This window comes from Salmo salar, chromosome 01, assembly GCF_965601325.2.
Source record: "Salmo salar chromosome 01, fSalSal1, whole genome shotgun sequence".
Classification (NCBI taxonomy): Eukaryota; Metazoa; Chordata; class Actinopteri; order Salmoniformes; family Salmonidae; genus Salmo; species Salmo salar.
This window is the reverse complement of record NC_138291.1, coordinates 132,375,056-132,387,491: the sequence shown is the minus strand read 5'-3', so window position 1 is coordinate 132,387,491 and position 12,436 is coordinate 132,375,056. Positions and strand designations below refer to the sequence as shown.

General features: G+C 41.2%; 1 protein-coding gene across 1 annotated transcript in view; it reads left to right on the top strand.

The window, feature by feature from the left end:
* The window catches only part of col27a1a (collagen, type XXVII, alpha 1a), a 365,335-nt gene that overhangs the window by 187,110 nt on the left and 165,789 nt on the right, over positions 1 to 12,436 (top strand). Inside the window, exons 23-25 of the mRNA XM_045688056.2 lie at positions 9,330 to 9,383; positions 9,693 to 9,737; positions 9,853 to 9,906. Coding sequence (XP_045544012.1) covers positions 9,330 to 9,383; positions 9,693 to 9,737; positions 9,853 to 9,906 — 153 coding nt within the window. The remainder of the gene's footprint in view (positions 1 to 9,329; positions 9,384 to 9,692; positions 9,738 to 9,852; positions 9,907 to 12,436) is intronic.

Here is a 12,436-nt window from a genome sequence, read left to right as displayed (position 1 = left end):
TTTGTAAAAGGTTAGTGCTGCATTTAGCTGTTTTTTGGTTATTTGTGATGCATGTGGTTGGTCGGAAAATGGCTATGTTGCTGCTTTTACGATAGACTCCTCTAACATAATCTAATGATTTGCTTTTCCTGTAAAACCTTTTTGAAATCGGACGACGTGGGTCGATTGAGGAGAGGTGTATCTATAAAACGATATGAGACAGTCCTATATTTGAAAAAAAATAAATATAAAATTTTGTTATGCTAATGTCGCTAGGAGTTTTCCCTGGATTTTGATCCCGCTGACGGGACGAGACGCTGAAGAGGTTTTAAGAGAAACTCAAATTGTCTTTATTATTAATGTGCACAGGTATAAACGGTACAGTGAATTTCAATATCAAGAATCAAATGCCAAATATTTGATGTACAAAAAAACAAGTAGATAAAGTAGAATATAAAAAGTAATAAACTAGTTATGAGAAATTTACACAATAGAATATACAGTATGATTTATAAAATGTGTGGAAGTAGTAAAGTGAGAAGTGACTTGGTATAACAGCTTAAATAAATAGTACTAATAAAAAGTAACTGCATCATGTTCCTGTGATACAAAATGTACTTGTTTCTGAAACACAAGTAAACAATGAATTTGACGGTTTAATGTGGTCTAATTTTAGACATGACATGTTGCCATGTTTCCCTCTCAATGATTGTTCTTACAGTGCATGGTCAATGCATGGTATCTCTTATTCCTTTCCCTTTCTTTCCATCTTTGTTCTCTCTCTTGTCTATTAGGTCCCTTTTGTCTCTCTCTCTAGTCTCTCTTTCTCTCCCATCCTGTCTCTCTCTCAATCTCAGGGGAAGTGGTGTTTGTCTCGTTCTCTGCCTCTGAGTAATCTCTGGCCAGGTGCCACAGTGCTTTGCTCATGAGCTTCACTCAACCATCTGTCTGCTTTCCTCATTACGCTCTGGTTCACTTTCTCTCTCGCGCGATTGTGGTCAACCCAAGAGGAACGTGTGGTGTCTTTACTTTCATTAATCTGATGACTTATTTATTTAATCAACTAACTATGTTTAATTGTTACCCGATTTAAATGAATCATGTAACAATTAACTCATTAGGATTTGGCGTAACACGGAAAATGTTGTTTTAAGAGTTACCATCTATCGAATGAAACTCTAGAAGGTATATACAGTTGAAGTCGGAAGTTTCCATACACCTTAGCCAAATACATTTAAAGTCAGTTTTTCACAATTCCTGACATTTAATCCTAGTAAAATAGCTTGACTTTGTCCTTAAGCCATTTTGCCACAACTTTGGAAGTATGCTTGGGGTCATTGTCCATTTGGAAGACCCATTTGCGACCAGTTTTAACTTCCTGACTGATGTCTTGAGATGTTGCTTCAATATATCCACATCATTTTCCTTTCTCATGATGTCATCCATTTTGTGAAGTGCACCAGTCCCTCCTGCAGCAAAGCACCCCCACAACATGATGCTGCCACCCCCGTGGTTCACGGTTGGGATGGTGTTCTTCGGCTTGCAAGCCTCCCCCTTTTTCCTCTAAACTTAACGATGGTCATTATGACCAAACAGTTCCATTTTTGTTTCATCAGACCAGAGGACATTTCTCCAAAAACTACGATATTTGTCCCCATGTGCAGTAGAAATCCATAGTCTGGCTTTTTTATGGCGGTTTTGGAGCAGTGGCTTCTTCCTTGCAGAGCGGCCTTTCAGGTTATGTCGATATAGGACGCGTTTTATTGTGGATGTAGCATCTTCAAATCAACTAAAATGTTATTTGTCACATACACATGGTGAGCAGATGTTAATGTGAGTGTAGCGAAATGCTTGTGCTTCTAGTTCCGACAATGCAGTAATATCCAACGAGTAATCTAACCTAACAATTTCACAACAACAATTACCTTATATACACACACAAGTGTAAAGGAATGAATAAGAATATGTACATAAAAAATATATGAATGAGTGATGGTGTAGAACGGCATAGGCAAGATGCAGTGGATGGTGTAGAGTACAGTATATACATATGAAATGAGTAATGTAGGGTATGTAAACATATATAAAAGTGGCATTGTTTAAAGTGGCTAGTGATACATTACATCAAGATGGCAAGATGCAGTAGGTGGTATAGAGTACAGTATATGCATATGAGATGCGTAATGTAGGATATGTAAACATTATATGAAGTGGCATTGTTTAAAGTGGCTAGTGATACATTTATTACATCAATTTTTCCATTATTAAAGTGGCTGGAGTTGTCAGTATGTTGGCAGCAGACTCTCAATGTTAGTGATGGCTGTTTAACAGTCTGATGGCCTTGAGATAGAAGCTGTTTTTCAGTCTCTCGGTCCCTGCTTTGATGCACCTGTACTGTACTCGCCTTCTGGATGATAGCGGGGTGAACAGGCAGTGGCTCGGGTGGTTGTTGTCCTTGATGATCTTTTTGGCCTTCCTGTGACATCGGGTGGTGTAGGTGTCCTGGAGGGCAGGTAGTTTGACCCCGGTGATGAGTTGTGCAGACTCACTACCCTCTGGAGAGCCTTATAGTTATGGACGGAGCAGTTGCCGTACCAGGCGGTGATACAGCCCGACAGGATGCTCTCGATTGTGCATCTGTAAAAATGTGTGTGTTTTTGGTGACAAGCCAAATTTAGGGTGGAGGTGATATGGTCCTTGACTAGTCTCTCAATGCACTTCATGATGACGGAAGTGAGTGCTATGGGGCGGTAGTCATTTAGCTCAGTTACCTTAGCTTTCTTGGGAACAGGAACAATGGTGGCCCTCTTGAAGCATGTGGGGACAGCAGACTGGGATAAGGATTGATTGAAAATGTCCGTAAACACACCAGCTAGCTGGTCTGCGCATGCTCTGAGGACGCGGCTGGGGATGCCGTCTGGGCCTGCAGCCTTGCGAGGGTTGACACGTTTAAATGTTTTGCTCACGTCGGCTGCAGTGAAGGAGAGGCCGCAGGTTTTGGTAGCGGGCCGTGTCAGTGGCACTGTATTTTCCTCAAAGCGAGCAAAGAAGTTGTTTAGTCTGTCTGGGAGCAAGACATCCTGGTCAGCGACGGGGATGGTTTTCTTTTTATAGTCCGTGATTGACTGTAGACCCTGCCACATACCTCTCGTGTCTGAGCCGTTGAGTTGTGACTCTACTTTGTTTCTGTACTGACGCTTAGCTTGTTTGATTGCCTTGCGGAGGGAATAGCTACACTGTTTGTATTCGGTCATGTTTCCAGTCACCTTGCCCTGATTAAAAGCAGTGGTTCGCGCTTTCAGTTTTGTGCGAATGCTGCCATCAATCCACGGTTTCTGGTTTGGGAATGTTTTAATAGACGCTGTGGGAACGACATCGCCGATGCACTTGCTAATAAACCCGCTCACCGAATCAGTGTATTCATCAATGTTGTTCGCCGCAATGCGGAACATATCCCAGTCCACGTGATCGAAGCAATCTTGAAGCATGGTATCTGATTGGTCGGACCAGCGTTGAACAGACCTGAGCGTGGGAGCTTCCTGTTTTAGTTTCTGTCTATAGGCTGGAAGCAACAAAATGGAGTCGTGGTCAGCTTTTCTGAAGCAGGGCGGGGGAGGGCCTTATATGCGTCGCGGAATAACAATAACAATGATCTAGGGTTTTGCCAGCCCTGGTTGCACAATCTATATGCTGATAGAATTTAGGGAGCCTTGTTTTCAGATTAGCCTTGTTAAAATTCCCAGCTACAATAAATGCAGCCTCAGGATATGTGGTTTCCAGTTTACATAGAGTCAAATGAAGTTCGTTCAGGGCCATCGATGTGTCTGCTTGGGGGGATATATGCGGCTGTGATTATAATCGAAGAGAATTCTCTACGTAGATAATGCGGTCGGCATTTGATTGTGAGGAATTCTAAGTCAGGTGAACAGAAGGACTTGAGTTCCTGTATGTTGTTATGATCACACCACGTCTCGTTAATAATAAGGCATACACCCCCGCCCTTCTTCTTACCAGAAAGATGCTTGTTTCTGTCGGCGTGATGCGTGAAGAAACCAGCTGGCTGTACCGACTCCGATAGCGTGTCTCGAGTGAGCCATGTTTCTGTGAAACAAAGAACGTTAGTCTCTGATGTCTCTCTGGAAGGCTACCCTTGAGTGGATTTCGTCTACCTTGTTGTCAAGAGACTGGACATTGGTGAGTAGTATGCTCGGGAATGGTGCGCGATGTGCCCGTCTACGGAGCCTGACCAGAAGACCGCTCCGTCTGCCCCTTCTACGGCATCGTTGTTTATTTATTTACTAGCAAACTAAATGAGAAAACAGGATAACATACACACTTAATACATGAGAAAACAGTCCCTAGCGGACTGTTTAAATATTGCAGCTTGTTACTCAGAAAATGAAGAGGGGTGGGGAAGAGAGGGAGGGAGGAAAAGGGACACTTATCGTCGATACGTTTCAGAATTATTCTCACAGTAATCATATAGTTTGCACACAAACCGCTGTCCGTTTGGAATAAAAAATCATGAATGCATTTACATGTGAATGCCTTTGTTTGCTGTTTATCTCTTTAGGAACCAGCCCTCCTGAGGAAGTGTGTTGGCCTTTCAGAGGCAAACTTGTTTGGCTCTGACTGTCTACTGTTGTTCACTCTGGAAGAAAGCTGTCCAGCCGTGTCGACGGTTCCTATTGGTGATGAGCGTAGAAGGATAGTCTCACTTAGATTAGCTGTACCAGTGATTGTCTTAGAGGAGTTTGTTTTCCCCCTCGTGTCGGTATACAGGATTCGGACCACTTTGGACATTAGCTGCACCTCGCCGACTTTCTGGTATAAAGGAAGGTGAGTTTATTTCTTCACCTCGTGTTGAGGTTTCAACCATTTCAAACGTGTAGCTCCGCCTCCTGTTTCCTGGTCTGAAGGATGATTTCTTTTCCAAGCCTTAATGCACTCTGGTCAAAAGGGGCCAGTTCCATCAGTCTGACATGCTCTCTCGTGGCTACTAACTACACTGGTTCTTCCTTTAAAAGTTGTGGCGTACTGCAGCACAGCTTGCAGGGTGCCGCAGAATTCTATGGCACGTTATTTGTCAGCCATTGTTGCCAGAATGACGCAATTCACCACAATCTGCCACTGTCTACCACAAACGGTCACGGCATAATGTCACATCCTGACCAGTAAAAAGGGTCTTTTGCCATAGTAGAATGGACAGGGCGTGGCAGGGGGGTTGTTTTGGGGTTTTTGGGTTCAAGGGGAATTTGTTCTAGTTTTCATTTTCTATGCTTCGTTTTCCATGTTTGGCCGAGTATGGTTTCAGAGGCAGGTGTCTTTCGTTGTCTCTGATTGGAAGCCATACTTAGGCAGCCTGTTTTACTTTGGGTTTTATGGGTGGTTATTTTCCGTTTAGTTATTGTACCTGACTGAACTGTTGGTCGGGTTTGTTATTTTGTAAAGTGTTTCTCATTAAAGTATCAAAGAATGAGCATTATTCACGCTGCGCCTTGGTCTGATCCTTTCGACGCTTGTGACACATAAGCTCAAAACTTTTAAAGGAAGAACCACAGTTTATAGAAGATAGATTATTTTATACCTCCTAAAATCACATTCCTATCAATGTAAAGTATGGAGACTTCATACCTGTAGTGTAAATACTTTTCAAGTTACAGTATTTCCTCCATAAACTTTTTAGTGACGACACAAAATAAAAACCAATGTGACATTCGTTTTCTATAGATCATCTCCGACCATTCCCCCAGTATTCGCTTTTTAAATGGGTTAGAGTTTAGGCGGGGAAAAGTCTGTTAATAATAAAGAACATTCCTTGGTGGACTTTACTGGAGGGGGAGAAAGATCCCCCGTCTCATGTAATTTACAACTGGGTGTGAACTGTCAATCAGGGCCAGTTCCCTCCTCCCCTCTTCTTTGGGTGAGAGAAGGTCTAGTTATTGTCAACCATTGCTAAGCTGATCCGACCTATTGCGATCCTCACAGGACAGTCATGACAATGTTTATATAAATATTTTACCAAGCCATACAAATTCTCATGTTACAATGGAATCTGCTTTTACGCTCTGCAAGTGAATCAGTTTGACTTGCGAAAGACTCATGAAAGGTGTCTAAAGACCCTCAATGGCATTAAATTATTTTTAAGTAATTTAATGCCATTGAGGGTCTTTTAGAGTACTTGGACACCAACTTTTCTGACCCTGAGTTACTGCTGTAAAAAACACTTACACTGTTCCTAAACCCTGTGAATTACTCTCCCAAATGACACAAATTGCTGAACATCACTTACGGTTACTGAACACTTGTAGAATCTGTCTTGAACATTTCAACCAGTGCAGCTAGTCCCACAATGAGAGCAAGACCAGCAGACTGACTGCTGCTATGGAAGCACATAGACTGATCATGTCTGGAATCAGTTCCTACATAGATCCTTTGTGCTAAGATATTTCTATAGTAGGCCTTGGAGCTCTACAGACAATTTCTTCGACCTCATGGCTTGTTTTTGCTCTGACATGCACTGTCAACTGTGGGACCTTATATAGAGCGGTGCACAGTGGTTCGTCCTTTAAAAGTTGCAGTGTATTGCAGCACAGCTTGCGTGGTACTGCAGAATTCTATGGCATGTTATTTAAGTGCCAGCCACTGGTACCATTAATGCTAGTTAGTGCTAGTTTGACCACCAGAGGGCATCTTTGAGAAGCATTTGATATGCTTCAATAGTGGCTGTACTAGAGAATTGAAAACCTTTTTGTAAGAACATAGTATATATGGGACTGATTTTACGAAATGTCGCTTAATTAATTTGCTTAATTTCTACACCCTAATTGTATAGTGAGACTCATGTCACCTACGGTAGGCCTACAGTATATCGAAAAATATGACATGACTCTCCACCAATAATTACATATAGAGGATTGGAGGATTCTAAATTAAAACTAAAAGACGCCTCATGGGTCTCCCGGTGGCTGCCGGCACGGGTATCTGTAGCAGCGCATTTTGCATTGCGATGCAGTGACATAGACCGCTGCACCACTGAGGAGGCCCCATCCACAAAGTATCAAAATACAGAGTAATGGGGTATTATAATACTGTACATGGTGTCCATGTCAGGATAACCAAAACATTTCTTTATTAAAGACTATCAAAAAGAATGTTGGTACTTATTTATTTTGATCCAAAGCCATGAATGAGTGAGTCACTCAGCTTTATGTAGGTGCCAGGCTATATGACTGTGCCATCAACTTGTTAATATATAACGATATTTTGGAGGTTATTTAGTTTTCACAAAAAACGAAAGTGAGCAATTGTAATCTGAATAAAGGCCAAAATAATATTTGTACAGGCCAAAACATTTATTTCTGTTTGTAAGAGGGAGAGAAACACTGGGCCAATTGTGCGCCGCCCTTTGGGACTCCCAATCACGGTCAGATGTGATACATAATAATAATAATAATAATACTTTTTGTTCTATTATTTGTTTGTCTTTGGTGGATTAAACTGAAATTGCAACCAATCATGGCCGGTTGTGATACAGCCAACCTAAATAAGAAATACATTTGACGATATAATTCTCCCCCTACCCTCCTTCTAGGCAAGTCTATTGTCCAGCTACCTGCTGGTAGCCATAATGGTGCTGTACAACATGACTGTGTGTGTTTTGAAAGAGTATTTTCCTGTAAGCAACTAGTAATTCGTTATGGATCCATAATTAAATAAACATTGGCATTTTGAAAGAGTATTTGTATCATTATTGTATTAACGAAAGCATAAAGTTGCCATTATTAGTTTACTTTGTTTTAGTTTGAACGTGCAGACTGGCACTAAGAACAGCGGGAACGTTTCCCTAGTCAGCTCCATTATTAATGCAATGCCCCTTAGTGTTGCTCTGTGCTACCCAGTGTGGTGGGGTAGGGGTCCACCCCCTGCCTTCATCCTCGTTCCTTCTCCCTGGGCTAGGTCCATCTTCCCCATGGGCTAGGTTCGTCTGTGCACGGCTCTGCAGCCCAACCCCTGCCCTCGTGCCTTGAACCTCGCGCGCTTTCAGTGGATACAGCTGGAGAACTGCAAGGCAATCCCATTGTGCTATCTCAGTGGATACAGCTGGAGAACTGCAAGGCAATCCCATTGTGCTATCTCAGTGGATACAGCTGGAGAACTGCAAGGCAATCCCATTGTGCGCCACTCGGGAGCCATGACCAATATGACCAAAATATCCTGCTAATAACAGGGTTAATAATATATCTGTGAGAATATCCAACGGGCTTTTATATAATTCTAAATTAATAATAATAATCGCTTTGTTTAAAAATTATATTTTGGAGATGTTTTTTTCAAATAACGTAAAATGAGCGAGAGAAAGGCCATTCTTGAGCATGGGGTGAGACATTGTTACTAATTTGTAAATAAAGCCAGTTTGCAATTTAGAATTATTTATTTCTGTTTTTAGAGGGAAAGAAACCAAAAACCTACAGTCATCTCATGGGTCTCCCAGTCGAGGCCGGCACAGGTATCGAACCAGCATCTGTAGCAACACAGCTTGCACTACTATGCAGTGTCTTAGACCGTTGCACCACTCAGGCACTGTACAACGTGACTGGTCGGGACTGGGCTACACAACTACAGTAAGAGCAAGCGTAACAACAGTTTTAGTAAGTAATACTGAAGTCGTGCACAATTATCAGTTTCTATTTAGGTTTGTCGCCAATTCATTGTCTGTTAGACACAGTAGGACCCGAAAGCATAATCAGTGCTCTAACTCCCCCTTGTGCTGGTCTGAAGCAATGAAGTGGTGACGCAGGGTATCGTACTAAACCACAAATTACCTCTAAGTACTGCAGCATGATCGCAAAACTTTTAGTGGAGCAACCACTGTATGCCTTTCCAAATCATGTCAAATCAATTGAATGTACCACAGGTGGACTCCAATCAAGTTTTAGAAACATTTCAAGGATGATCAATGGAAACAGGATGCGCCTGAGCTCAATTTCAAGTCTCATAGCAGTGGGTCTGAATACTTATGTCAATAAGTTATTTCTGTTTTTTATTTGTGATACATTTGCAAACATTTCTAAAAACCTGTTTTCGCTTTGTCATTATGGGATATTGTTTGTAGATTGATGAGGAAAAAATATAATTTAATCAATTTTAGAATGAAGCTGTAACATAACAAAATGTGGAAAAAGTAAAGGGGTCTGAATACTTTCCAAATGCACTGTATGTGACCTGCTGGGAGTGTTACCACTAGACCACAGGCTCTGCACATTGAGTGGTTTTCTTTGTTGTCATACAGTAGATGACTGGTACATTAGTGCAATGAGGGTCAACGGTAGGCTATGTGTTTTGTTCAGGGTAGAGTCGGCATGAAGGGCTTCCTTGGGAAGATCGGAACGGATGGAGTGAAGGTGAGGACAGCTGTGAATTACCTCACATCCTTGACCTTTTCATACATTGATGCTGACATTTTACTCTTCTAATCGCACACACGCAGTGAGCAGAAACTATGTCTATGAGAAGTTGGCGATTATTCATGCTGATACAAATTTAGAAGAGTAAAATGTTGCCTTTTATATCTTGTTCCAGTAATTATTACATTCAATATGCTATATGGAATATAAAATACATTATACTGTTCAGCGTGCTTGCTATCGATTTTGGGTATTCTTCCTTGTAGGTACAGTATAAAATAAGTAATATGCTATTTGTTCTCTTAGGGAGAGCTTGGTATCACCGGGAAGGTTGGAGGCATGGGTGAAAGGGTAAGAGTTTTCGCAGACACCTAGTGTTATGGCCACTTGGTTGTTTTATTATTAACACAATAATACTAATGTTAATATAAACTACCTTTCTGGCTCTTTTTGTGTTGTTTCACAGGGCCTGGTTGGCTTTATTGGGCCTGTTGGAGAGACTGGATTGGCAGGGGAGAAGGTAAGACACCCCCATCTCCCATCTGTTATTGGGTGTTTATTTTGGGTGTACATGTGTGTGCCTGCCTGCATAGGGGTGTATGTGTGTGATCACCATGGTGTATTTGAGTGTCTGAGTTCCAATATCTGTCCCTTATCTTGTCCTGTATGTGTGTGCCCTATAAACAGAAAATCAAAAAAATATGTGGCAAACGGCTTCAATAGGATTGTGAGTTTGCTGAACTTTGTTGATGAAATGTTGAGCAAACTCACAATCCTATAGAAGGCTTGACTGACAACATGAAAACGATGCGTGGTTATCGACATGGCCAGAAGGCGTGTTATGTAATGATTCAGAACGGTCTTATAGCTAGCAACAATGACAAGAAGCTGTCATGTGGGGAATCGTAAGTGGCTCGTTTCTGCTAGTTTTATATTGTTCTTGACACCATCTCTTGTTTTGAGGTGTTTTGACTGATGTCATGTCTATGCTAATATGGCTAATATTTGCTAACTAGCAAACCAACAACTGTGCTCATTGTGCAAATGTATTTATGTTTTCAATAAACCTTTGGAGACAAAATATAGTTAACATTTTGCCAACAATCTAAGCCAACCCTTCTGTTTTGTCCCATAGTTGTGCATGCGTCAGTTTAGTTTTGTTGTTATACAACCAACCGGTCTATTGCAGCTGGTTGCCTTACAATTGTACGTTGATTACATTGATTCCAATTTGCTGAGCAAACTCACAATCCTATTGCAGCTGGTTGCCCTACAATTGTATGTTGAATCAACCTCAATGCCATTGTATTAAACAAACACACAATCCTATTACAGCTGGTTGCCTTACTAGTGATGTTACGTTTGATACAGGAGCTCCAAGTTATGCATCGAAACTGCTAAGCATTTTACTTCGAAGCAGTGTGCTGACGCTTGTATCATTTTATCAGAAGCATGTGATCGATTCACGAAGCTTAGTTTTTTGTAGAACAATCACCTGATTGGTTTGGTTTCGGTAGAAGACAAAAAGGCTATCCTGCGTGTGTGACGTCATCTATAATAATTTGGCTGTTCTAAATTCTTTTGACTAACAGGTGCCACTAGTGTGTTAATAAAAGCCTCGAGTAATGAACCTATTTTTGACACAATTGGCTTGAAATGTTGAAGCTTCGTTGCCCCATCACTATGCCTTGTTGATTCAAACCTCAATGCTGGCTTGCAAAGTTATGTGTAATTCCTATTTGAGACTACCTAAATCATATAAACTGGAACATTCATCTCAGTAACGGGTGCAAAAAGTCAAACTACTAACAGGTTGGATTAGTTTAGATTTTTTATTTATACTGCACAAAAATATAGACTCAACATGCAAGCAATTTCAAAGATTTTACTGAGTTACAGTTCATATAAGGAAATCAGTCAACTGAAATAAATTCATTAGGACCTAATCTATGGATTTCACATGACTAGGAATACAGATATGCATATGTTGGTCACAGATACAGTACCTTAAAAAAGGTAGGGGCATGGATCAGAAAACCAGTCAATATCTGTTGGGACCACCATTTGCCTCATGCAGTGCGACACATCTCCTTCACATAGAATTGATCAGGCTGTTGATTGTGGCCTGTGGAATGTTGTCCCACTCCTCTTCAATGGCTGTGCAAAGTTGCTGGATATTAGCGGGAACTGGAATACGCTGTCCTACTCATCAATCCAGAGCATCCCAAACATCCTCATTGGGTATCATGTCTGGTGAGTATGCAAGCCATGGAAGAACTGGGACATATTCAGCTTTCAAGAATTGTGTACAGATCTTTGTGATATTGGGCAGTGCATGCTGAAACATGAGTTGATGGCGGCGGATGAATGTCACGGCAATGTGCCTCAGGATCTCAACTTGCCATCGATAAAATCCTATTTATTCATTGTCCGTAGCTTATATATGCCCATACCATAACCCCACCGCCACCATGGGGCACTCTGGTCACAACGAATTCTCTAAAATGACGTTGGAGGCGGCTTAAGGTAGAGAAATCAACATTAAATTATCTGACAACAGCTCTGGTGAACATTCCTGCAGTCAGTATGCCAATTGCACACTCCCTCAAAAGTTGAGACATCTGTGTCATTGTGTTGTGTGACAAAACTGCACATTTTAGAGTGGCCTTTTATTGTCCACAGCACAATGTGCACCTGTGTAATGATCATGCTGTTTAATCAGCTTCTTGATATGCCATTATCTTGGATTATCTTGGCAAAGGAGAAATGGTCACTAACAGGGATGTAAAGAAAAACTAGAGAGATACGCTTTTTGTGCATATGGAAAATTTCTTGGATCTTTTATTTCAGCTCATGAAACATGGGACCAACGCTTTACATGTTGCGTTTATATTTTTGTTCAGTGTATGTTGTGTAGCATTTGATTAATCAACCAATCGATGTACAGTACATGCAAAAACACAGGTATTGAAACCTACAATAGAACATGCTGGGAAATATGATGATGGGCGTGGTTTTGAGAAAACATACATTTGTAATTTTACTCAACA